This window comes from Chiloscyllium punctatum, chromosome 5 (genome assembly GCF_047496795.1).
Source record: "Chiloscyllium punctatum isolate Juve2018m chromosome 5, sChiPun1.3, whole genome shotgun sequence".
NCBI lineage: Eukaryota > Metazoa > Chordata > Chondrichthyes > Orectolobiformes > Hemiscylliidae > Chiloscyllium > Chiloscyllium punctatum.
In genome coordinates, this window is record NC_092743.1 from 133,765,669 (window position 1) to 133,793,558 (window position 27,890).

At 37.1% G+C, this 27,890-nt stretch overlaps 1 protein-coding gene across 2 annotated transcripts in view; it reads left to right on the top strand.

Moving 5' to 3' along the window:
* Positions 1 to 25,939, top strand: part of ube2wb (ubiquitin conjugating enzyme E2 Wb) — a 62,641-nt gene extending 36,702 nt beyond the window's left edge. Inside the window, exons 4-6 of one of the 2 annotated variants that reach the window (XR_011960735.1) lie at positions 4,350 to 4,515; positions 17,612 to 17,687; positions 21,551 to 25,939. Coding sequence is in view for 1 of the 2 variants with exons in the window: in XM_072571388.1 (XP_072427489.1) it covers positions 4,350 to 4,505; positions 17,612 to 17,687; positions 21,551 to 21,564 (246 nt within the window). In the remaining variant the exon portion in view is untranslated. The remainder of the gene's footprint in view (positions 1 to 4,349; positions 4,516 to 17,611; positions 17,688 to 21,550) is intronic. The other variant, XM_072571388.1, reaches the window with a different exon arrangement.
* Positions 25,940 to 27,890: the final 1,951 nt, after the last annotated feature.

The following is a 27,890-nucleotide window of genomic DNA, read 5'->3' on the forward strand; positions in this document are numbered from 1 at the left end:
TGATGGAGTTTCGGTTGGAATGCCCTGCTTTTCAGAATTCTCACATGTATCTCTCTTTGGCTTATCTTAGGATAGATGTATTGTCCCTGTCGAAGTGGTGTCCTTACTCATCTATAGATAAGGATACTAGTGATAGTGGGTCATGTCTTTTTGTGGCCAGTTGATGTACATGTATCCTGGTGGCTAGAAGTTGACAGTGTTCACATTAAAGACTGGGGGGGAGCTTGCTACCCCTTGTTCAAAATGCAAAGTTGTTAATACCATAACAAAGTGCCATTAAAGAAAATGTTATTTTTGCTAACAGTGGTACTTGGAACTATAGAGATTAGGTTGTTTGCTCGTGTCTCTTTCTAACTCAATAAATATCCTGAGTAAGTTTGTGTATTTTGGTACATGAGATGTGCCACATGCTATGTTGTTACAGAGAATTAACTTAGCACTGAAAACAGTTGCAATATACATTGCAATGAGTTGGATAATTTAATGGAAAGAACAGCTCACGTTAAAATCTTTTAGTTATAGTGCCCAACTTAAAACAATTAAAAGCACTCTCTCATGGCATCCTAACAGGATGATGCATTTAGTTGTCTAGCTCGCAACATCTCATCATCCACCTAGTACTGTAAGCCTTCAGGGCTCAACATTCAGTTTAACAATTTCAGAATGTGAACATCCTTCTCTGTGTTCATTATCCTCCTCCCACACCCTTAGGTCCTGTTTTGGATAGATTGCTCCAAGCCCTGCTAATGAATTTTCAACCATTAGTCTATCCGTTTTGTACCCCTTCTCTGGACACAATCTCCATGTGCTGTATGTACACCGTCCCTGCCCCTGCAAAAAACAAACCCTCAGCGTAAATAGCTTCCTCTTTTCCAGCTGTTTTCAGTTCTGACAGAGTTACTGGACATAGTGTTAACTCCATATTACACTCTACAGATTTTGTCAGACTGAGTTTTTCCAGCTCTTTCTTTGTTTCAGATTTCCGGCATCTGTGTTTCTTTGCTTTTATTATAATGCTGTTCTTTGTGTGCTTTTGGTAGCAGCTTGCAAGACAGTACAAAAACTGTGCATAATATATATTTCAATGGAGTATCAAACTTCCTTAAGTTGACAGATTATACCATTGAGTGAAAAAGAGCTATTGCAATATCTTTAAGACTGGAAAAATAGACATATTCAATGACTATAGACAAGTCAGTCAGATATGATAAATCTCTTAGAATGTAATCCAATGATAGAATGCGTGAATATATCAACGGAAACCATCATGGATCTTCTAAAAGCAAGTCTTCGATGAATTGAGCAACATTTTGGCAATTGGGAACAAACTTTCAAAAGCATAAAAATAGAGTTTAACAAGAACTAAAGAGGGTAATGAAGGGTGATAATTTAGTAGAACATCTGCAAGCAGCAGCTTTAACTGATACTGTGAAAAAATGGCCTGTATTTTCAACTGGCCACATGGTTTTTTTCTGCAGTGCAAACTAAAGTTGAATATTGCGACTCTATGGAATCCCGTAAGCAGCAAATTCTTAGGAAATTGCCTGAGAAATTGAAGATTCTGTTGGGCAATTCCACCAGTGTTTGAATGCTCCATTTTAAAATCTGAATTCAGAGGATTCTGCTGCAGTTAATAGTTGCCCAGAGACAGTTGGACAATTAAATCTAGTTTAATACCTGGGTAACTGTTAAACTGAACCAAACTTGTACACACACCCAATTACAGTGATCCCAAACCCCTAGAAGCCTGACTCAGAAATACCTGACTCTCCCCAACCCAAGTGTCAACAAAGTATTGATAAGTTTGTTGACTTTTCCTTGTTCATCTATTGTTATAAGTGTCCTTTGATTTGGGCCAATAAAATCTGGGAAACAGAACACGTACATGGTTGGAGAAAGGGGCTGATTACAATGGGAGTGTTGGACACGTTAAAGGGGAGAAGGGTTTCATTGAATCTTCTAAGAGAAAGTATGGACAGCATGGCTGAAAGCTACATGAATACATTTAAAGTACTTTAAAAGACTTACTTGTATGATATTAATGAATATTGACCTATAATATGTGAACTTTTAATTATGTGCTCTGTTACTCTGCTGCTGCTGTTTACTTCTAATGGTGTTTCATTTATTTTTTTAAAAATATTTAATCATTCAGTGTGGGTGTTTGTGGCAAGGCCAGCGTTTCTCTCCTTGTACCTAACTGGCCTTGAGAACTGGGTGACAAGTTAAAATGGGACCCAATTGAAAATTGGTTTGTGAAACCAGACTTTAGTCTCTTGTTTTGCTTCACAAGTACATAATCTAGAAAGATCATGTTCTGGTGTTCATGTGGATTTCATCCTGTATCACACAGCATTGAATGCTGTAATGCTGAGGTCACTTTAATTTAATACCAACATATTTTTCTACTGTCCTGACAATAATAGAACTTGAAGAGCAAAATAATGTTTTTGTGCATTTAAGGTCTACCAATTTCACCCATTGAAGCATTTCTGTTTTGCCCATTTGAAGCATTTGCATTTCCATACAGACATTAAAAATACTTTAATACTTGATTCTTCTTCACAAAAATGCTTTCAGTTTTTTGTGTCTTTGGCTACTAGTTTTCAGACCTATTTGGCTTAGGGTACTTTCACTCCTGGTGATACAGACTCGATGCCTTTAGTGCAAATTCTACCAGTACGGAAATATTGTGACTTAAACATTGCTATGAAGAAATAAGTTGTTTTGTTGTCTTTGTCTGCAATATTTGCTTTGTAATTTATCATGCAACTGATATCTATAGAAAAATATTGCTACATTTACTGATGATTATTTTCTTTAATTGGAGAAGTGGAGTAATTAGAACAAAAAAAAATCATCTTTAAGGACAGCATTTGATTTTTCATTTAAAAATTAGTGAACTTTTATCTTTCCTCTTATAAGAAAACTGCCTTTGGGCATTGCTACTGTAAAAACATAATTGTTTTGACTCAAAATTCATTGCCTAGAGTTTCTTTTGGTTCTGGGCTATTTTCTGAAATGCATAATTGTGTGATCATCCACTTTCTTTCTTTACAAATGTTATCACAATGTAGATGGTCAGGATTCTGAAGAAGTCAGTTATAATGCTGTAAATTTTGGTCTGTTATATATCCTTTTGCTTGAAATAGCTAAATATAGGTGTTCTCTCACATACGTGTGTGTGTGTGTGTAGATATAATAGTAACCAAATGAAGAAACAAGTTTTTAATTATAGTATTGATCAATAGGTCTGAAAACTAGTAGCCAAAGACACAAAAAATTGAAAGCATTTTTGTGAAGAAGAATCAAGTATTAAAGTATTTTTATTATCTGTATGGAAATGCAAATACTTCAAATGGACAAAACAGAAATACTTCAATGGGTGAAATTGGTAGACCTTAAATGCACAAAAACATTATTTTGCTCTTCAAGTTCTATTATTGTCAGGACAATAGAAAAATATGTTGGTATTAAATTAAAGTGACCTCAGCATTACAGCATTCAATGCTGTGTAATACAGGATGAAATCCACATGAACACCAGAACACTTGCATAAACTTTAGAACAGTAATTAATTGTCTACATTGAGATAAAATACTGAACATATGTTGTAGCAAAGGTTTGATTTCCTTTTATACTATGAAATGAAGTGCAATTGTCATTAAATGAAAAGAAAAATATTCTTTTTAATCATTTAACTATTGTTGAGCCCAATCGTAGTAAATCCAATTATATGTTGAACTATTGCCATTATTTAAGTTATTAACTTTTTCATATTGGCTCACTTTGGCTTATCTAACAGTTTTACATAATTCAGTCTATTGCTTTTTGGGGAGTTTTAAAGGTTTTGCTGCATGAAGTACTGATTTATGACAAGTCAGCATAAGATTGAGATCATTATCCCTGTTATGACAATCCAGACACACAATCTGTGAAGTGAAATAACAGCAAAGCATGAAACACAGTCAGTATGCTTTGTAGCTTTGCCATGTGTACAATTTTTTTCTGTCTCCAGTTCAAAAATTAAACAAAAATTTGTTTTCCAGCAATCTATCAAGAGCTGTAATAACAGTGACAACTGTAAATTTTGTTAATACTGACTTTGTACTCTGGTGGCCAAGGGTTTGTTTCTTCAAAGTTATTGCAATGTTTTAATCAACCCAAAGGGCTGAATTGCAGTATAATCTGCATCAAAAAAATTTATAAAATGTTTATAGACAGAGTAATAAAACTGAAACGGTGACAATTTTGTAATAGCGAAAATAGACACATTCAGGCAATGAAGTTTAGTCAAAAATATTACTTAATATTGTGCAATACTGAAATTTTTCCCCTTTTTTTTTTAGGTTATTTTCACTGGTGATAATATTCCAGTTCATCCTCATGTTTACAGCAATGGACATATTTGCCTCTCCATTTTGACAGAAGACTGGTCTCCAGCTCTCTCTGTGCAATCAGTCTGTCTTAGCATCATCAGTATGCTTTCCAGTTGCAAAGAAAAGGTAATCCAAGGTTAGAGTCAAAGCTATAATTTATCAAGCAAGCTGTTTTTGCGTCTTAAGAGTCTGGATTTTTTATTTAATTAGGATAGGGAAAGAAAAATGAAACATTCTCTATAATTTGAAGTATTTTTGTTTGCATATATGATGTTTACTTAAAAATTCAGTTTGAAAATATGCTGCATATTGACTTGGTTGTCATGGATAATATGTTTTAGACTGTCCTTCTTGTGAAGGAGGTCAGGAGAATGCATTGACACACTAAGTATAGTTGCTAGTAGTTGATTTAGAATGGCAGATTAAAACCTGGGATTTGGGAATTCATTGCTGTGACCAAAGTACATAATAAGTCATTTAAAAATTTCCTAAGAATTTCAAATGATTCACTCATAGGTTATGTAGGTTATGCGATCTGCTCCCTGATGGTTGAGTTATCAGTTTACTGATAACTCAACTGGACTTCACCAGTTTCCTCTTGTTGTGTGGGTTTCCTCCGGGTGCTCCGGTTTCCTCCCACAATCCAAAAATGTGCAGGTCAGGTGAATTGACCATGCTAAATTGTCCGTAGTGCTAGGTGAAGGGGTAAATGTAGGAGTATGGGTCTGGGTGGTATACGCTTCGGCGGGTCGGTGTGGACTTGTTGGGCCGAAGGGCCTGTTTCCACACTGTAAGTAATCTAATCTAATCTTTCCCTTCCCACACCTTACCCCAGTTCCAACCTTCCACCTCAGCACCATTCTCAAGACCTGTCCTACCTGCCAATCTTCCTTCCCAGCTATCCACTCTACCCTCCTCTCTGACCTATCACCTTTATCTCCACCTCCATCCTCCTATTGCACTCCTAACGACCTCCTCTCCAGACCCACCGCCCTCCCATTTATCTCTCCACCCTGGATGCTCCCAGCCTCATTCCTGATGATGGGCTCCTGCCCAAAATGTCGATTTTCCTGCTCCTCGGATGCTGCCTGACCTACTGAGCTTTTCCAGCACCACTCTAATCTTGACTCTGATCTCTAGCATCTGCAGTCCTCACTTTCGTCTGATCAGATTACTTAGCTAATTTATATTTGAATCCCAAAAGTTCCTTTACTTAAACTTAGGTTTGATGAGAAATGAGTTATTGTTTTATTGGCATCAATTACAAGGGTTGTGTGAGGGCTGTAAGTTAGGTTGGAAGCGCAAACTATCAAGTGGAGAGATGATTTGATACGGTTTCAGAGCACCAACAGGCTCTAGTTAGATAAGTTAAGTTGACAATAAGATTGGTAAGCTACTCTTGGCCTGATCCTATCACTGCCTTTTAGTTTGGCAACAATAACATCAATTGTTTTTATTTTGAGGAGAATGTTATCAATTCATTTAGTCTAAACATTATAGCAGTGTCTTGCTTTTAATGACCAATTCGGGCTTCAAGCAACTTTACTGTTAGCAGATGCTCTGTTCTAATGTCCATTGAGTTTTTTTTAACAAGCCAGGGCCCAGAGATAGCTGTTGAGTCAATTTCATGTGGAGTTCTGTGTGAGCATTATTTAAGGTATTCTGATATCTTAATCTGAAAAACATTTTCTTTGTAGAATCTCAAATAGTACAAAATATTTTCCTTAGCATTTAAAGGGAAATTTTGGTGGAAGATTTGGTGTTTAGCCTATTATTTTCTATAATTAAAAGATTCACTTTCACTTGTCAAGGAGTCTATTATGTATTAACTCTTGTAAATATGTTAGTGTTCTTGTTTTGTAACTGGAACATTAAGTAGATCAGAACGTGTTTGGAAATGCTTGGGATGGGTGAATGTCCACAACTAGCACCAAACTCTCCCCTTAATGTTCCATAGATAGGCTAAATTCAGTGCTGCCTTTTTATTATTCCTATCGTATGCCATCGATTGATAGAATCAGATTTAGAAGATACAAGAAAAGTTCTGGATTTCATTGATTATTTGTTGAGAGTTCTCCAATTACAAAACAATTTGAATCCAATCTTGTATATAGTGAATGTAAGTTTTAGAATTTGGTAAAATGATTGAAGCCTCTACCCACCATCAAAATGCTTGCAGTCCACAATTGTGATTAGTATTTAACAGTATGAAACTTCAAATTTTGCAGTGTTTAAAAATGTCAGATTAACTCCTGAAGTAGCTCAGCAGTTGAATGGTGGGAGTGCTAAAACGCTACAGATAATCACTGATTTACTCCCCAGAGGTTACCAGGGTTGTTCATTGATATGTTACATGTGGTGTCAATGCTGTTAGATTTGGGGTAAATAAAGTAGCCAGGATTCTGTCTTGGAAATGGATAGTGGGGAGCGAGTATCAGGCTTCATGTGCTACTCATTGCCAACACACAATATTGAAGAGATTGCACAACAGTTATGGCAACCTGAGCAAGACAGAAGAACAGCTGCACTCAGCAGGGACTAAATATATTCAAAAGATTGGGGAATGTTGGTGAGGACAGTACATTTTGTTACATATCCTGTTCTATAAACTTGTCTGTACATTTTGCAGAATACCAAGCTAAAGCAAAAATCTTGCCTTGTCAAATATTGGATACCCCTAGGTCAAAAACACATAGTTCACCCTTACAAATATATGAAATTAACTTCAAAGTTGAAATGTTTAGTTTTCCTCAGGTATTTCCATAAAATGAAAATATCGACTTTAAGGCCATAGCCATTAATGACAGTAATTTTGATGTAAGTGCGTCTTCAATCTTGTTTGCAATTTTAAGCAATACATTTCTTTGACAGTTATTTTACCTTTCCCTTGTTGCTTTGTTAAATTCTGATCATTGCCTCTCTTAACCTCTTTTAGAGAATGACAATGTCAGATGAATGAGGATTTGTTAGTTGCAATGCTGTCTCCATGAAAAAGGCTTACTATGTTGAAGGGTTTCTGTTTTGATGAGGAATTTGAGAGTCTTTGTACCTGTGAAAAGATCTCAGGAATAACAAATTCTGCTTGAACAATGAAGAAATTAGATGAAATAAGCTTGTTTCTGCACTTCCAGTTTGAGGGTCACTATTGTAGTTTCTATTGTATCTATGAGAATGAACCTGAGAAGAGTGTGCTGGGGTGAGAGGAAGTCATTGGGAGATAATGCATGTGCAAGTTTGAAAGGATGAAAAACATTTAAGTGTGACATCAGAGGAAAGCTAGTTAGTGATTGGGTGGTAACTGTTTCTTTTTTCCCCTTCCTACCCTGGGGGACTAAGTGAAGCTAGCAACTTGAATGTCAAACATTTTAACTGGAATTTTGTGAAGTGTGGAAACTGAGAGCTTGGATTTTTAAAAGAGCAGGAGTTGAGAGACAACTATGAGAGACCAAGCTTTGCGAGAGCTGAAGCGAACTTATCTAGATTAATCAAGCATGAAGTAAGCCTAAATCGATTTTTTTTTTAGCTTTATAGATACTTTATAGATTTTTTTAGCTTTATAGGTGGTGAAGCTGATTATACCGTTCATAATTTAATTACAATCAATACTCAATTAATCAGATCCAATGGTAAAGTTATAATTAAATAACAAAGGATAGTGACACTAAAATGCCCTGAATGTTCCAACTAATTAATCTAAGACTTTAGGTAATTAAGAGTTATGTTAAAAAAATATTTCTGTTAGTTTCTAAATAATGAAATAAAGTTAGTTTAGTAGAAAAGCAGCTGATTGGTGAGTAACTGGTAAATCTTTTAGTTTTACTTAGTTAATAAATAGTGCCATGCATGAGCAACTAGGACCCATGAAGTGTGCATCCCGATCCACAGTGGAACTTGAGGATGCTTCTCCTCTGGATAATGATGAACGCAGGAAATGTCAGTTGTAGCGACTTGAGCACTGAATTTTTGAGGTTGAGCAGCAGCAGGTGTGGGGTTGAGTGTGTGGATAGCATTTTTTTAGATGTGGTCGCTCTACAGCTCAGGGTTTGCAGGTGGAGAGGGAGCTAGTAGCTGCAAGACATTGAGAACCAGGCAGGTTGCACAGGAGATCCCTGTAGGTGCATCTTGCTCTCGAACCAGTTTTCAGTTCTGAGTACAAGTGATAGCTTATTTGTGGAATGCAGCCAGTACAAGGCCGATGGTACCATAACTGGCTCAGCTGTATGGGAGAAGGGAGAGAAATAGTTACAGTAAGATTGGAAAATCAGTAATGATACAGTAATTGATAGTTAGGAGATCAGGCAGTTGTGAATACAGTATGGTATGTTATTTTCCTGCTGCCAGGCCCAAGATGGTAACTAAGTGACTACAGGGCACCTTGAGAAGAAGGGTGAATAGCCAGTGATAACAGTCCAAGTCAGCACTGTTGACATGGTCAGAAGACTTTAAGGAGCTAGGTAAGAAACTAATGAACTGAACCAAAAAGATAGTCATCTTAGAGTTACTTATTCGATCATGCTGAAGTGAGAATAGAAATGGAAGGATGAGTATGTGTGTGAAGAGGGAGAGAGAACGAACAGCTGGGAAAACTTAAGAATTCCTGGCATCTGGAAGAATTCTAGAGAAAAATGGATCTGAGCAAGCTGAATGTGTAGCATCTGAACGAAGCTGGAGAATTGCACAAAAAAGGGTGCAAAAATAAGGCTAGCAAATACAGGCCAGTCAATTTAACCTTGCTGCAGGTTACAAAGTTAATTGTCACTTGGCAAATGTTGATTGAGTAAGGAAAGTAACACAGAATTCATCATATTTAAGTTATGTATTGGAGTTTGTTTTTGCTGTGGCATTGATGAAGGTAATGGTGATGATATGATGCACATGAACTTTAAACATCATTTGGTAAACTGTTTCACAATTGATGTTTGTCATAATTAAGAGTCCAGAAATAAAAGGGACAACAGCCAGGCACCAGTTTTGAAGTTGACAACTTATTTATAGGTTATAATAATTTAGCCTGTTGCATGTGCTTTTGTCTGAAAAAGCAAATCACCTCATGCAATTCTCTGCCTGCCTTCTCATTATAGCAATAGCCCTGTATTAATGCCCTTTTATTCTTGATATTCCCGTTAAAGGGAGCAGTTTCTTCTGAAATACTGTATCCAGATTCCCCATAATTTTGAATATCTCTATCAAAACCCCTCACAGCCTTTTCCAAGAAGAGCAGATCCAGATGCTCATCCCTGTAACCATTCTTGTGAACCTTTTCTGCACCCTCGCTACCATCTCATTCTTCCTAAGGTGGAGTGTCCAGAACTTGATACAATATGCCAATTGAGGCTGAATGAGTGTGAGGCAGTGCTAGAAAGTGAGCAGAAATTATGAACTACCTAAAACTTTTCTCCAACTGGCTCTTAAAGCTGATTGTTGCACTTGTTCTATTAACCTGCTGAAATTAACTAATCCTACACTGATCAGAAGCTGAACATGGTGTCTTTCAAGACTGTATTTTCCCAAGTTAAAAATCTCTCAACACCAGGTTATAGTCCAACAGTTTTAATTGGAAGCACTAGCTTTCGGAGCACTGCTCCTTCATCAGGCAGTTGTGCAGCAAGGGACCAGAATCAGCAAAATAAACAACTCTTATTGAAGTAGCATTTTTAACATAGAGAACATTTCAGTGCCTCTCCGGCATAAAGAAAGCAGACATAAGTCTTTGTCAAAGAGATATGTTAATGAAAATGGTAGAGAAATTTCGGGAGTGCGTCACAGATGTAAGGATACTGAAGGCACTGTCACTAGAGTGGGAGAAATGTACAAGATGCAAAGGAGTATGGTATATCAGGAGATGCTGGGAATATGAGAATAAAGCAAGTAAAGGAGGAATTTAAGACAGATAGTTTTGGGGCATGGAGAGTTAATGTCCAGCTCAGTTGGCTGGATTTCTGTTTTGAGGCCTACTGATGCCAGTAGCATTGTTTTAATTTCCATTGTGATTCTCAGATTAAACCACCACCAGTTGTCTGATTTTCTCTAGTGGAAGAGCAGCCCTATGGTCTGGTAAAACGATAACATATTTATCTTCCCTTAATATGCACTACTTAGGATGGAGTGATGGGCAAGTTTGTTTTTGTGTAGAAAATTATGAATATGGCAGATATTTGGACAAATCACATTTCATAGATAGTGAAAGAATGGAATCTGCAAATTTGAAATTGTGAAAGCTGTAAGTAATAAAGGCATCTATGAGGGTATGGGCAGTAGAAAGTCTAAAATAAGTGCTCAATTTTGCTAAAGATCAGTAGAGGGGTTCTGGTTTAATTAGAATTAGTATTGATGTTATTTTTAAAAGAAAACTGCATCTTTCAATTTCCAGGATTATGGACAGTTTTGCCTCTTTTGCCCAGAAAAGAGTAATACCTTAGATCTACTGTCGTGAAATCAAAATCTGGAGACCTGTGTAAAGAAAGGAAGTATATCACTTATATTTGTTCATGCGATGCAAATGTCACTGTCAAGGCAGGCATTTATTACCCATGGAGAAAGTGAGGACTGCAGATGCTGGAGATCAGAGACGAAGAGTGTGGTGCTGGAAAAAAATACAGCCAGTCAGGCAGCATCTGAGGAGCAGGAGAATCAAAGTTTTGGGCAGAAGCCCTTTATCAGGAATCCTATCAGTTGGCTGAATAGACAGACGCTGAGGAAGGAGATGTGGCTGTGGTAGCGAGTCTGCTTCAGGGCAGAGGAAATGACCTGGGGGTGCAGTGACAGCGCAACTCAGATTTTTGTAGAGGGAGAAGGAGAACTTCTTCAAGGTAGGCATCCTTGGAAGAGGCTTTGCAGTAAGGCTATATTCAACTAGGAGAAAATGACGACTGCAGATGTTAGAGATCAGAGTTGAAGAGTATGGTGTTGGAAAAACAGTCAGTCATGCAGCATCTGAGGAGCAGGAGAATTGATGTTTTGGACACCAGCCCTTCCTTCCTTATGCCCAAAACGTCAATTCTCCTGCTCCTCTGATGCTGCCTGATCAGCAGTGCTTTTCCAGCACCCCACTCTTCAACATTTCTTGCCCATGCTTAATTGTCCTGAAGGCAGTGGTGAACAGGCCTTAGCTTGCAGACCATGTGACATACATTTATGCACAATTTTGTTATGAAAGTAATTCTAGGTTTTTGACGCAGTGCGTTGAAGGAATGGCAGTATAGTTCCGAGTAAGGATCATGTGCACCTTGGAAGGGAATTTGCAGGTAGTACCCCATCATGCTCGTTATATGTACTTTGTATGCCTTAGGGAATTAGGAGATGAGCAGCATTCCCAACCTTTGATATGCTGTTGTAATTACAGTATTTAGATGGCTCATCCAGATCAGTTTAAGATCAATCGCAAGCTGTTATGATGTTATTTCATTAACATTAAAGACAGATAGTTACATTCTTTTAATAGAAGTGGTTATTGTCACAGCGTGCTGGGGTAGTGCACTGGTAATCAAGCTTCTCAATTCCCAGAGTCATTCAAATTTTGTTGATTGAACCCAGGTTAAAAGAAAACCAATGTCAGTTTTCAGCATTTAAGAAAACAGCTATTTTTTGCAAACAGATTTACTTTTAGCGGATAGCTGAAAATCCCACTCATTACTAGCGCATCAATCTTTATAATTTAAACAATACCCCTTTTTAAAAAGAAAATTCCACACACAAACAGCCAGACAAAGAACCAAGACCACACTTAATAATACGGTTAGAGAAAAAAGCCTCAAAAACCAATTTGCTGAAGCACAGTTATGGCACCAGTGCAGATTACTGGCATCATTGAAGTCCTTCTGTATTCTCTGGTTCCTTTCGACTGTGTGAGCATGACCCAAAGTTGTGGAGTTACCAATTCTCAACCTTTCATCAACTAGGTGTGGATTCAACCTATCATTATCTCTGAAAAGGCTTCCCCCTTTTCTTTTCAAGAAGGAAATCCAAGAGAGAAGCTAGCTGCTTGGCATCTTCTTTTATTTCTGCAGTCTCAGAAGGAGGAAGAGATGTTTTCTCATTCAATGGCTACTATTTTTGCTGTAGTATCCAAACACAGCTGGTTTTGGGCTAGTGGCTACAATCAAAAGGTGACTATGTTGTTTACTCCTGTATAGGAAACAAAAACTAGCCCTGCTTGAACTAATCAAAAGTCTGTTGTTGTGCAAAACTGTTCACTCACAGAGCTGAAATGTCCAATAGCCTCCCCAACTGGTTCAATGAGGCCTCTTTGCAGATGCAATTTATGTTTCAGTAATTTGTTTTATCAAAACTGCAACATTTTTTCTCTTTAAGGCAATATCTTCGCCAATTTAAGCCCACTGTCCAAAAATAAAAGTGGTCTTTGCATTATTACCTGGTACATATCTGCGTGAACATTACTTGCCACTTATCAGCCCAAGTCTGATTGTTGTCCAGATCTTACTGCATCCATACTTCTATATCAGAGCAGTGTTAAATAGTACTGAATACAGTGCAATCATCAGTGTAGATTCCCCACTTGCAAAATAAGAGAAGGTTAGTGATGAAACAAGATCTCGTGTGTATTGTCATGAAGTCAAACTCTGGAGACTTCTGTCCTGGATTTAAAAGAAAACCTGAAATGCTCCTTCCTAAAGGTGCAGTGGGTGCACCCACATGACCCAGACTTTACAATTTAATAAGGACAGTATTTTCTAGAGGTCAAATCCTGGAATTTTAAGTGCACATTCCATGAATGAGTTTAAAAAATGAAATTCCTGTGGTGATGTCTTGGGACTGAAATGATTGACCTCCAGCAACTACTAATTTTATTTTGACTTGGTTATGACTTTAATCAGAAGAGAGTTTTACCTGAACGTAAATATCATAATTTTCCTGCCCCTTCAAGTTTGTTAGGCTTCCATGGTGAAGTGCTGTCAAATACTGCCTTGATATGAAGGCAGTTGATCTTCCCCAATTTCTGGAATTCAGCTCTTCTATCTATGTTTGAATTGAAGGCTACAATGAGTTCTTGTCTAAGTGGTGTAGGTTGGATAAGTCAGCTGGTTACTGCTGAATAAGTGGCACTTGATAGCACTGTCAGTAACACATTTATCAAATGAGAAAGGGCACTAATGGTAATCATTCCTCCTTCATGAGATGATGGACAGTTAACCATATTGTTGGAGAGACAAGTATACCATAGAGAGTAAGGGCAGCAAATTTCTAAAAACTGTAAGTGAAGTGGGCTTGCAATGACCTTTAGAACAGCTGTGCAGCTGAGAAGGAACATTGTTCACAATGAAGTTGAACTATTTTCTATTATTCATACCTATCATTAACACCTATTCTGCATTTCTAACATTCCTCTGCTGCCATTAGCAATCTTTGTATTTTGCACAGTTGCCATCTGTTCTTCTTATACCTTTCCCCCTTTGTCAACAGTGTAAATATCATAATTTTCCTGCCCCTTCAATTATGAAGATTAGTCATATTGGGCTCAAAATCTCAGTTCTGCTTCTGTCTCCCCAGATGTTGCCAGACATGCTGAGTTTCTCCAAAACATTTGATTTTATTTCAGATCTCCAGCATCTCAAATATTTTTTATATTAACTGAATCTATTTGTTTAACCCTTAAGGAGCTGCTATATCACCAAGTTGTTTGGATTTCAAATTGTTTATGTGCTCTGCAAATAAGGATTCAAAAGAGCAAAGTTGGATGTGAATTACTGAGAAATGTGTCAATAGAACTATGATAGACTGGGGAAAAACAAGAGTAAAAGACAAGTGAGTTGAAGAACTTTCGATTCCAGCCCTATGTGAATTTGAATTGAGGAAAGACAGACTTAAAATTATATAGCCTTTTCATGACTTCCTAACTTCCTTTTTAGCCAATTAAGTATTTTGGAACATTGGGAAAATGACAGCCAGTTTGCTCACACATTCACACAAGGAAGTGTGCAGTGACCCAGAGGATGTGTTCTGTGATGTTGGTTGAGAAATAACTATTGTCCAGTGTTGTGGGATTTTTTACATGAATCTCGAAAGGACAGGTTTTGGTAAATGTCTCTTCCAAAAGGTAGCACCTCCAGCATTGTGATACCTGTACTGGCTGTGCAAGAGGTATGCCCTCAGTACCAATATACAAGCGTTAGTCTTGATTTTGTGCTAAAACCTAATTAGAATTTCTGCAGTTAGGGTCAGGAATGGAGGAAAAATCAATATGAAAATGTCGCAAAGAAGTTTGTGATATTTAAAGGGATCTAGCAGACATGGACTGTAAGGTAAAATAAATTTGTTTTAATTCATGGGATGTGGACTTTTATGGCAAAGCCAGTACTTGTTATAGCCAATGATGGTATGCTGCCATGATGAACTTGTGTAGTTCATGTAGTTCAGGTATTCCCAAGAAACAGCAGTTTGGATTTCTTGAAAGTGTGAAAAACAGTTTTAACAGTACAGTTTCCTTTCTTCATGACTGGTTTCTTAGTGTGACTAAATATTGTCAGATTGGCTACAATATTTGCACTTCCGCCTCAGACAGAGATTGTACCTTGCAGTCTCTCAACAAGTCTCAACAAACAAACATGTTTTACTTCTGCAACCAAAATCATCATTTCCCAACTTGTCAGACCCTCCTCAATTTTAAAGGCCACTTGAGATATAGTGTTTGTTGCAAGAAATTAGGGACATGATCAAGTCAGGTTGCTGCCTCTGGAATCGATACGGAGGTTGGTGGAAACCAAGATGGACTTGATTGTACACGCACCTCAGTTCTCTTAGACTACAGCTCAATTTTGTAAGAGGCTGATGGGTCCTACCTCTCTCCCTCTCTCTCTCTCTCTCTCTCTCTGTTGCCCCTTCTCTCTCTCTCTCTCTCTCTCTATCTGTCTGTTACTTGCTCTCGCTCACTCATTTTCACATGCTCCCTGGTGCTCTCTTTGTGGCGCTCACTCTCACTGAGACACTCACTGGCTCTCTGGCACTCACTTGTGCTCCATGGCTTTTTGTCACTCACTCTGGCTCTGGCACTGTCTCACTGGCCCTCTGTCTGGCGCTCGCGCTCACTCTCACTGGCTGTCTGAAACACACACACACACACACACACACACACACACACACACACACACATACTGGCTGTTGCTCTCTCTCTCTGGTGCAATACTGGCACCCTCCCTCTTTTTTAGCTTTTTCTCTCTATCATTCTGGGTGATTTATATACTTCAGATAATGCAGCTTAACCAACATCATCTGTCCTTTTTAATATGCTTGTATGACCTCAATATGTGCCTCCCATATGCAGGTTATGGCTCTTGGAATACTGAAAATCAGGTCTATTTAAATTCAGAACTAGGTTTACATGGCCAAGCAGACTTGTGTTTCCTACTTGTATGTAAGTAAAGTAATTCGCATCTCATCATTTTTTTCCCTCCTGACTAAAATTATATTGATTGGAAATGTGGGGCTGTGGCTATGCATATGGAACACTGGTATCCCCCCACCACTGTTTCCAAATGGTCTCCAGAGTTGATGACTTTGTGGAAATCTGGTACATAGTCTATGTTTACACTCTAAACAGTGGTGAACACAGAAGGAAAGGCTAATCACCCATTAAAGCCTGTTCTGCATTTCAGTTTGATCATCGCTGATCTGTATCTTAGCTCTCTTGACTCATCTTCATTTCACTTCTCTGACAAAATCCATCCATTTTAGTTTCAAACTTTTCAGCCTCAACAGTCTATTGGAGAGAGAATTCCAGATTTCTACTATACTTTGTGAAGAAGTGCTTCCTGACATCATTTCTGAAAGTCCTGTCTCTAATATTAAAGGTTCTGGATTTGACCGTGCAGAGAAAGAAGTTTGTCTCCAACAATCCTGTCAACTCCTCTAGTCATCTTAAACACTTGAATTTGAACATCTAGCAATCCTTTATATTCAGACTGTGCGAACTCTCAACACAGTTTAGCCCTTTTGGCCCAATATTTTCTCTGCTGAATATTCCTCCAAGTTCATTATATCCTTTTTGAATTGCATTGTCCAGCGGTGAATAGCCTTTTAAATAGGATCTAACCCTTACTAACTTTATTTAGCTGTAGCATTATTTCCTTCACTGTTCCTCTGGAGACAAAACTTATCATTCCATTATCCTAGCCTACTAGCTAGTAATGATTTCTGAACTTGGCTGCTGAATCTCTGTCTTCTATGGTTCCCAGCTTCTAAATATTTAGAAAGTATTCTGATCATCTTGGATTTAAAGCAGAATACTTTGTACTTCCACTTTCTCACTGCATGGGGAATTGATCAATGAAGTACAAAACAGGCTTGTATCAAATCAATTTTTCACCAGGCCAGTTATCCTTTAATTTTTCACAGACTTGAAAGATTTTGCTGGAATTTGGAATTTTAAATCAAATAAAAAAGGCAGTGAATGATTTTCCACAAGCTGTTTGAACTAGCAACTTGAACTTCTTGTGGAGGGAATATCATGCTAAATAGGTTGCTGATTCATTAAAGTTATTTTCAACTTTTGGGGACAGATCAATCTCACCAGTCCATGTGCCAGTTTTGTCTGTTAATTTAATTCATCAATGTCTCATTGTAATTTTGTACTCCCTTTTGTATATTTGCTGCACCACCCAAGCTTTGTGTTTTCAACAAACTTTGACAGCTTGATATTCTTTAATCTAAGAAATTTGTAGCTATAGTGAAAAGCTGAGGCCCCTGTATACCACCCCTGGCGGATAGTATTAATTATATCCCATCTATTGTCACTATTCTGTTTCCAACCTCCTGAATAATATCTCACCTGTTTCAGTAGGATGTGTCCTATTGCATATGTCTTTCTTTTTAAAAACCTTGTTTGTTGAATGTCTTCTCAAAGATCAAATAATTAACCAATGAAAACTCCCCTATTAACAAAATTAGTTATCTCTTTTTCCAAAAAAAATTATCCTTGCTTTGGTAATTGTTATTATTTCACTTATTCTATGTGAACAGCAGCAAACTTCATTTGATATGCTTTCGCAAAATAGTTGCACTCTACCCATATCGCACAGCCAAACTGATTGCCTAGCTAAAAGCAGTGTGGAGTTCTGATTGAATAATATTCACCTATCACTTTCTTATGCAAAACAATTGTAGAAAATTGCTATTATAACAAGTAGGGGTTATGCATCCTTGCAGTAGTTGGTTGTGGCTGGTGGAATGCAGTTTCAGATGTTAGTGTTAATATTATCAATTTGTCTGCTTTATTACAGAGGCGGCCTCCTGATAATTCATTTTATGTAAGGACATGTAATAAAAATCCAAAGAAAACAAAATGGTGGTATCATGGTAGGTACAATGACTTTAGACGTTGTCCAGTATGTTTGTCTGAATAAGAAGGTAAAAGTTGGACTTAATTTTAAATCATGTGTTTTTAATTGATGAAGCATTTATTTTTCTCTCAATTTTCAGCTATAATAAATACAAATTTAACAATGCTTACATGAAGTTCTGTGTTTTTGATTTAGTAGCTGAAATTATGAAATTTGAACAGGAATGGGACTATATGGAGCAGGTACACTGACGTAAAGACTCTTGTTAAGCACATGTTGCAATGTGCTGAGTGCATTAGGTTTTGCTGCAATGCTTTTTAGAGTCGACCATTAATTGTCCCAGTGACTATCCTTTGTTAATAGTGAGTTTTCTGCTTTCTAATCCATACAGTATGATTGCTACATTATCAGGAGAGGGGAGAAAAAAAATGAATATATTGGTACTAAATTCTCATTCAGGTGTAGCTTATTAAGTAGCTATCAAGTTTGAGACATACATGAAACATGGTTGGGATAGGTGGTTAAGGTGCTTTTAACTGGATTTTGTGAAATTAAAGCAGTTGACAGTATTGAGTAATTTTGGATCAAATGACAAATAAGGTTGCATCTTTAACTCAGTATAAATGCTGCTCATTTTTCTATTGGATGAATGGGAGAAGGAGTTTGGTTTGTAATAAGGTTATTCATTAAAAAATTAATGGACACATGGAAAACAGTGGTTCTGTTTTATCAATTCATACTGCAATTTCAAAACTCAACCAGCTTGAGAGATGTTCAGAGAAATTATTTTCATAGATGAGAATTAGTTGTCTGGAAGTAATAAGTGCTGCTTGCTTGTTAGTTATGGAGGCACTGACATAAATTAAGAACAAGTTGAATCCTTGATCAGTAAAAGAAAGAAAAATGGAACCATTTTGTATGCCCTACATGTTGCTTTCTTCATATTGCATTGTATTTATTTAGTATTTATTATAAGTTGCTAAGTAAGTTGGTGGGTTTATGTCATCCACAGTAAAGTGCAAAATAGTAAAACGAAAGCCAAGCATTGCCAATGGAACCTATTAATGTTTCCCAAAGGCAATGTTTCCCTTTGAAACATGCTGTCAATCTCTTCCCATGAAAGATTTTGATGCCTCTGATTGTTCTTGTAAGCATTGCACCTCATTGTTTCCTTTGGTAATCTTAAAGAAACCTCAAAAAGGAAAATATGAAGAATTTTAAATGTTCTATAAAAGGACATTACATGTCTCTTTTAGAATGCATGAGTGATCTTATTACCTTTTCTCAAGTTAGCTCAGTTTTTTTTATTCATTCATGCGATGTGGATATCGTCAGCAAGACCAGCATTTTATTGCCCATCCATAATTACCCAGAGGGCAGTTCAGAGTCATCCACATTGCTGGTGGATCTGGAATCACATTCAGATAGTGTAGAATTTGAATTAGATTTTATTGTCACGTGTACTCAAGTATAGGAATGAGTACAGTGAAAAGGGTAAAAAATCACCATTCTCTGTTGCCATAATGATTACGAAGTTAGAACTTTTAAAATAAAGCAACACCTGAAATAAAAGAAAGCTAAAGGTTGGCAGTTCCTCTAATGGACATTAGTGAACCAGATGAAGTTTTAGAACAATCAACAATTGTTTCATGGTCAGTATTAGACTCTTAATTCCCAGATTTGTTTTGAATTCAAATTCCATCGTTTGCCATGGAACCCCAGAGCATAACTGGGTCTCTGAATTAATAGTCTAATAATAATGTCACTAGGCTATTGCTTCTCTTCTACCCCCCACCCCCACCCAGAATGGTAACAAACAAAGAGATTAAATTGGATTAGATTCCCTACAGTGTGGAAACAAGTCCACACCAACCCTCCAAAGAGTAACCCATCCAGTCCCATTTCCCTCTGACTTATGCACTAAACACTATGAGCAAATTAGCATGGCCAGTTCACCTGACCTGCACATCTTTGGACTGTGGGAAGAAACTGGAGCGCCCAGAGGAAACCCATGCAGACACAGGGAGAATGTGCAAACTCCACAGAGACAGTCATCCAGGGCTGGAACCAAACCTGGGACCCTGGCGCTGTGAGGCAGCAGTGCTAACCACTGAGCCACCATGCTGCCCAAAGCAGAAATTGTTTGAGAAACACAGCAGATTTGCCAGCATCTTGAAGAGAAAACAGTGTTAACACTTCAAGTCCTGTGTTCCTTCAGAATCGGGTCAAAAACGGTATTTGTGCTCGTGGCAGGAGTGAGGGAGCAAAGGAGTGTTTGGGTAGGTACAGGGAGCCCAAAGAGAGAAGGGGAGAAAGAAAGGTACTCCGACAGAGATGGTTGATTGTAAGCCAGGGAAAAAAAGAAGCTAGGTAGGTGGTAATGGAGATTATAAGTAGTTGACGGGACTTAGGGTTGAGCAGTTAGCTAATATTCAAGGAAAGGGCGGTGTTCATGCTCTGAAATTGTTAAATTCAAAATTGAATCCTGAAGGCTGTAAGGTACCTTGGCAGAAAACGGGATGTTGTTCCTCCAGCTTGCATAGAGTTTGCACAGGTGGTGTAGCAAGCCTGAGACAGGTTGTCATGGGAACACTACTGTTTTGGAGTGGCAGGCAACTGGAAACCTGGGATCATTTTTACAGACAGAACATAGATACATGCAAAGCAGTCACCCAGACTGTTTCATCTCCATGTTATGGAGGAGATCGCATTGTGACCAGCAAACACAGTCATCTAAATTGAATGAAGCACAACTAAGTCACTGCTTCACCTGAAAGGTGGCTTACAGCCCTGGTGAGGAAGGAGAAGATAAATGGGCGAGTGTTGCACCTTCTGTAATTGCATGGGAGTGTGCTGTCGGGTGGTGTTGGGAGTGGAGGCAGAGTTTGAATGATCCTATGCAATGCAGAACATAATCTAAAGTGAAGCACTGATAACCTATTGTTAATTTTATGATCCATCCTTAGCTTCTATTAATGGTGTAAGATGAAAGCTTTTACACTTTAAAGCTATTCGGTAGATTCCATAGTATAACATACTGAGTTCAAAGTTTGGGAGAAGATTTGTAGCTCGGGTGCTCGTTGTTGTGGTTCTGTTCACTGAGCTGGGAATTTGTCTTGCAAATGTTTCGTCCCCTGTCTAGGTGACATCCTCAGTGCTTGGGAGCCTCCTGTGAAGCGCTTCTGTGCTGTTTCCTCCGGCATTTATAGTGGCCTGTCTCTGCCGCTTCCGGTTGTCAGTTCCAGCTGTCCGCTGTAGTGGCTGGTATATTGGGTCCAGTTCGATGCCAATGGCACTCATCCACAGACTCTATCAACAAACACATCGACCTGGACCCAATATACCGGCCACTACAGCGGACAGCTGGAACTGACAACCGGAAGCGGCAGAGACAGGCCACTATAAATGCCGGAGGAAACAGCACAGAAGCGCTTCACAGGAGGCTCCCAAGCACTGAGGATGTCACCTAGATGAAACGTTTGCAAGACAAATTCCCAGCTCGGCGAACAGAACCACAACAACATACTGAGTATTTGTTGATGTGATTGCTTATCACACTTCATTGAAACACCAATTCCTGTCACGTGATTTTATTTTTAATTCTCTTTTTTTTAAATTCTCTTTTTGGATGCTGCCAGACCATACCAAATGTCCAGCATTTGCAGTACTTAAGTTTTTTTCTGTCATCTTTCATTGCTAAATTTCTTTAGAAGAATGCATGAAAAGACAAATGTAAATTCTATGATGAATTGAAAAGTTTACAGTCTGAACAATGGATCACTGTACTTTATTATAATTGGTTCAGATTTAATAATTGAGAATGATGTATATGCCATAATCCTACCAGTGTTCTTATTCAGACCTCTTTTTATTTTACAGATGACACATGTTGATGTTCAGATTCTTGGAATCTGGTAGAGGAAAAAGTACTGCTGAGTCCAAAAGCACTTTGATCAGTCAATTTTTGAACTTTAACACAGACTTGCCTGCAGGCACTGAAAACTACTTCCTTTACTGCATTTCTACTAGTGTATATCAGGGCACATACTGATAGCTGGTTAAGTTCCTGCAACTGACCCTATTTCATTTATTAAGCAGTATTAATGCAGCACTTAGGAAGAAATCTTGTAATTTCAACAATAAATCATCTCTGTTGTTTAGTTTACTGTGAGGATATACCTTGTGAGAAGGTTTGAAACCCTCCTGTGTTGTGCAATAAATGGTTATTGGCGCATGCTTGGAGATTTAAAACAAAAGGAAATCTGTGCAATAAAAGCAAAGGGATCCATTTTAATTGACATTTGCAACTGTATTATTGTACTAAGTTTAATGCATTGCTGTCACATGGCAAGGTATGTGAAAACTTGGAACATATTTTGCTGTGACAACAAATTTAATTCATTCAATGAAGCATTCCAAAACTTAAAATTTTTGAATACCAATTGTCTCAATTATATTTAATTTATTTTACTTGTGCCAAATTACCTTTTGAAAAATATTTTCTTCATGGGTATTTGTCAGGGTCATTGACTAGCCTTCAGTGTGGGCCTCATTCTCCCATTTTCCCAAAAAGACAGTTTTAAACTGGAACGCAACCATAATGTATTGTTTCACATTCATTTTGTTTCTCCAATGTCACATTTTTTGTTGTTATACTTGAAGCTTCTGATATGAAATGTATTTTGAATGAAAAGTTGTTTTGTCATAATACTGTCTCCTGTAAATTATTTCACATGTATCTGACACCTTGTCTTTAATTCTTCATGCTCTAAAAATTGCAATCCATCTTGAAGGATATAATTAATGTTTTGACATATTACTTAAAGATGTTTAACATATATGTTGCTGTGTTGCAGTTTAATAGCTTCTCATTATGAAAAAGATAGAACTAATCTTTGTTATACCATTATTTATGAATGAAATTAAATTCTGTAGGTTGGAATTTGAAAGTAATTGTAAAAATATGAGGCTTGAATACTCTATACCACTATTGCATATATTCTTAATGGCAAAATTAGGGCTGAAAGCTGGGTGGAAAATGATTTCAGGGTGCACATGTTGAAACCTCCAAAGATGATACCTGAGGTAGACCAGAGTGGTGATTCTTTTTCCCCAAAGGACTGCTAATCTGTGTAAGAAATATAACCTTTTGTGTACTGAGTCACCTTTTAGCATTCACAAATTGACATTTGTTGATACCGGCACCACCATTTTTTCTAAATTTCTAATATAAAATTTAGAGAAGTTGGAAATCATATTATTCATGGTAACCTGATAAATAAGACCAACATTGTCAGATAATTATTATTTTCAGTAATGCAGCAGGTCCACTACAGGGTTAAATCATTAGTTGTACTATCCCTTTCTCAAATATGCAAAATTGTGTTTTTTGTGTAAAGGTATTAAAGAAAACCAAATATATTTAGCTTTCCATTTTATTTTAGTTTTATTGATCGGTAGTTTTGACTTCCCTATGAACTATTCACTAACAACTTCCATGAACAAAATTTAGCTGATTAATCAGAGCATAGCCAGCCACGCTTCTGAATTCATTGATTTTGGGCAAAGTCTGTAAATACTGTCCTGTACTTCAGTCTGAAGTGCCTATATTACCTGTTGTTTGCCATATTATGGTCAAGTTATATTAGGGGTAAGGCTCATGACTAACACTTCAGGTTTAATTGCTTGCAAATCCATCTACTGGCTGAGAGTTTTCTTAAATTAGGATTGCTTGATCATCACAGATTAAGGGAGTTTTAACATCTCAACAAATGTCCACTTTTTCAGATGGCATTTGTGTGAAACCACAATTTGTGTTTATTAAGTCATAACATTATTTCCCCAATTATGTTTGGACATGGGCTGTGTAGCCTGCAATATTTAGGGAGAAATTTATCTCAACAAATTCTAAATATCTAAGATACAATATTAAAGCATTGTCCAGATATTTAAGTGTATAATTTGACATCTTTGCAGGACCAGTGTTAAATTTTAACTAGACTCAGCTTATCTTTTTTAAAAAACAAAATGCCAGCTAATTGACTTGATGTAGCCTGAATGTAGTCTATATTTGTACAGATTTTGCATTTGCAAAAGTTTTAACAAAATGCTGCACTTACCATTTGTTAATATCATTGGAGGTGGAAATAATCTCATGGTTTGTGGTGTTAATTTGGCACTCTGGGTCAAAATTTGTATACTGTTAATTGTACCATATTTTGAGTGTTATACTGTGGAGGAAAAATACATGGCAATGAATTGGCTAAAGAAAAAATAAATCTTAGTTTTGTACAATAGAGCACTTACATAATAACATTTATTTCTGAATAACAGCATAGTATACTACAAAGGATTTTCTAAGCATTGTTTTCACTTCTAAACATAGTTTTGACAACATTTTAGTAAATGTGTCGTGAAATGGGGATTTCTTAGTATGTTCTGAGCAGGCCATATGTAGAATGTTCGTGCCATTTTATAGAAATCTGGTAGATTTTCAGAAATCCTTTTTTCATCCCATCCAGTTCTTCCTGGCCTAGTAGTGAAGAATGTAATGGACTGCTTTTTGCCAAGAAGGGTATCTACTGAATTTAATGAACTTTTTAAAATTCGATGAATGTTTGAGCTCTATAAATTTAGTATGTTGTGAACAATGCCAGACTAAGTTCCCCAATGCTGAAAAGCTTGTGAAAATCTGAATAGTAATTTACCTAGAACAGAGGCCTAATCCTTTAATCTGGCTGTGGAAATTCCACTTGTTTTAGCTTTTATAGCTGCAATATTATGTTGAAATTTGTGTTAATGTTGCTTGGTTTTGTTTGGATGTGAGAAAACATAGATTGTTGCCAATATAGGCATTTTTTTTAAAAATGGCCTTCCTGATTTAAGGATCTATAGGTGCATTCTTGTTATCTCTGGCCTTGAGATTTTATTCACCCTGCATTGGGTTCTTTGTTCCTTCCATTATCTAAACCCTCAGCAGCTAAGCTGACCAGGTGACTCCATTGTGCTAAACCTTAAAAATCATTAAAACTCAAAGTTCCAGCAACATGCTAACTTAACTGAAATGGCTGTGAAGTAAATATCTTTCGGTTAGAGAGAGGATTCCTATTCCTGCTTGTTGTTCAGTTACTCTTGATAAAGAGATACGTGTGACATTGCTAGATCATATTTGACTAAGCTATGTTTTAAATGTGAGTAGCCCACCAGGGACATTCAGAATTGATTTTACTGAAGTAGAACATTGTTTATGATTGTGTACTGTTTTAGGATGAGTTATTAGCTTCAGAAAAAAAGAATGTTGGAAGTCCCTTGGACATGAAACTTTGATCCAGGGAAATCCTTCCATGTAGACCAGGAACCACAACCTACACGACTGAAACATTTTCCATGAAGTGATTTCTACAAATTTCTAAAAATGTTGTTTGTTTAATGTTCCATGTGAGAGTTCGAATAGTTTTAAAACTTTTCATGTGCAAAATAACTGCCCAAACATACCTCGTACTCTGTTCCCAAAGGATGTTCTGATCTACAAAATCACTGTAATCAGTAGTAGGATGAAAATGCATTTTTTAAAAATTCACTTAAATATTTACTGTAACTGTTGGTAAATGCAGTGCCCAGTGCAAAACTTCACCATACAGATAGGAAGTTACCAGGTTCTATCCCCACACTTCTTAGCAAGCCCATCTCACTTAAGATTGCAGGGGAGATTTAACAATGAGATTGTAGTGCTTGAGGGTTGGGTTGAGGGTGGAGGGAATAATGAGAGTTCTTGCATGTCCTCTCAGATCAGCTGCTCCTGTTGGAAATAAAAGTGTGGATTTGGATGAGGCTTGTTTGAAATGGCCTCAAATCAGGAACTTTCGAATTGGAAACCACAGGACAGGAGTGAATCTGGGTGGGGAAGCCTCAATTTTGTTACTACATTCTCTGGTTCCTGCATATTGCATATTTCTTGATCTTCTGATTTCAGTTTAATTTTCATTCATTCACCTTTTTATGCTGTCCTTTCTGTAAATGTTACTTGCAGTTTTTACTCAGTGGAAGAAAGAAATGTGATGCACAGTCATGAGAATTCTTCTGTGAACATGTTATTCAATGAATAATCACTTGTGTATTTTATAACTGGTCACGTTCACCACCAATCGATTGGGACAGCTTTCATAATTCTGTCTAAGTTCTGTTCCCTTAAAAAAAATTGGTTTATTTCTAATGCAAGGACAATGACATGCAACATAGTTGTTTTGAAATAATAAAAGTTAACATTAAAACCCTATTGTAGCCTTTGTCTTGCGTGTTTTATTAAGACTTAGATGACAACACTCACTGTTAGAAAAATAAGGGTAGTGAATATTATAATCACCCCAAAAAATTTATTCTCGTAAGAGGTATGGCAACTTTTGAGAAACTTTTCATTTTTGCTTTGCACTGGTTAAAACTATTTTGCATCAGTTATTGCAAATTTATTGCAGATCTTACTTAATACATTTTATACCTTTTTAACAATAGCACAAAGCTGTTGTCTTTGGTAGAGCTAACACAGTTGTTCAGATACTGAGTTCATCATGTGTACAAGTATGTCCAGTCAGAATGCACTTTGAAAATAATGCTAGATCAACTATAACCTGGCATCTTGCCTGTTTATTTATGTAAGAATATACATAATAGTATGATACATTCATCGTTATTTCAAATTGAGAAAAACTGGTTTTGTTCTGATCACCTTATTGAAGTAGATTGTATTGAATTAATTAATTGAGGCATTTTTTTGATTGATGCAACTGTGACTTAATTCAAAAGCAAATTGCACTTGCTTAATTTTCTGAAGATCTGTATTTGGAAGTGGGTCAAAGTAAGTACTCATGTTCAACTAAAGAGCCATTAATTTTGCCTTAATAACATTTTTCCCCTTTTGACCCTATTTACCACTTTTTCAATGATTGTTTACTCTGGCCTGTCCAACTCTGGGTATTTTTTATCCAAAGAGCTGACCTGTAATACTGCCATAACCTTTTGCTTTGTAAGCTTACATTTCCCCTTTTCCAAATCCTCCATCTCTTTCCCCAACACCCTTCCAAAATTAAGTAACCTCTCACTACTGCCGTTGTAAAGTGGTAATTTTGGTACCTCAGTCTCTTCTACTGAGACTAAGTGCCCTAAGACTCCTGAAACTGCACTAAAGCATCCAATTACTAGCACAATTTAGGCTTTTATTAATTATGTAGCTTCACTGAGCTACCACCAAATTTCTGTAAGCTCCAATTTTTCTCAAACTTATCAAATACTGCTTGCAGATTTGTTTCAGTTTCAGTTTCAGCTGCCTTGAAGTTCAATAGTACGCAGAGCTTCAGTTTAGTCCACTGGTAGACAGTCCTTTTTTTTTGTTTTGCACCATAGACCCACCTGTCTGAGGCACTTCTGAGGCATAATTGCCTGTTATGTGTTTGCTAACAGCAACAATTGTCTGAAGTCCTTTCTATTTTAACACACCAGCTCCAAACTGCAGATATATCGCTTATTGGCAAATGTGCAAATCAGTACCAGAAAATTTTCTTAAGGTGTACCTATCACCATGATGATTTATTCTGCTCTGAGCTGATATTGATCTGATGTTTGGAGGTTTGTGGAACGAGCTAGTTTAGCTCTAACTCCCATTGCTTCTAGCTTTGCAGAATGAGGTATCCAGCCCACCTGCTATTTCATAGATTCATCCCTTCCATTCAGATTATTTCTGAATTATTTTAGTATTTTGGCCATTTGTAGCTTCCCAGCTGTCATCCCCTTAACAATACATAACCCCAAACTTAAATGTAATACACTTCAAGGTGCTCCATTTTTATTTATTCCACTTTCAACAATTAATTTTTAGTTTTAGAAATTAAAATTCACATGCACAAATGAACCATGTTCTAGATATTTATAACATGGACTTTGTATTAATTACTTTTTTCATCTCATTTTCTGTAACATAATAGTATTGAGGATTAATAGGGAAAGAATGTCTGGGGAAAATTGAAAACTATTAGGGGGGGGACTTCTTTAAAGGAAATTAAGGCTCTGATGTAATCTTGGATTAAGTTTGGAATAATGTGCTCAAAGCTTTTGACAATTACTGCTCTATTTTCTATTGAACTAACTTAGGTCCATAAAATAGAAGCAAATATTGACCATTCCCCCACACACCCAAGCCTGTTCTACCATTCAGTAAATCATAACTGAT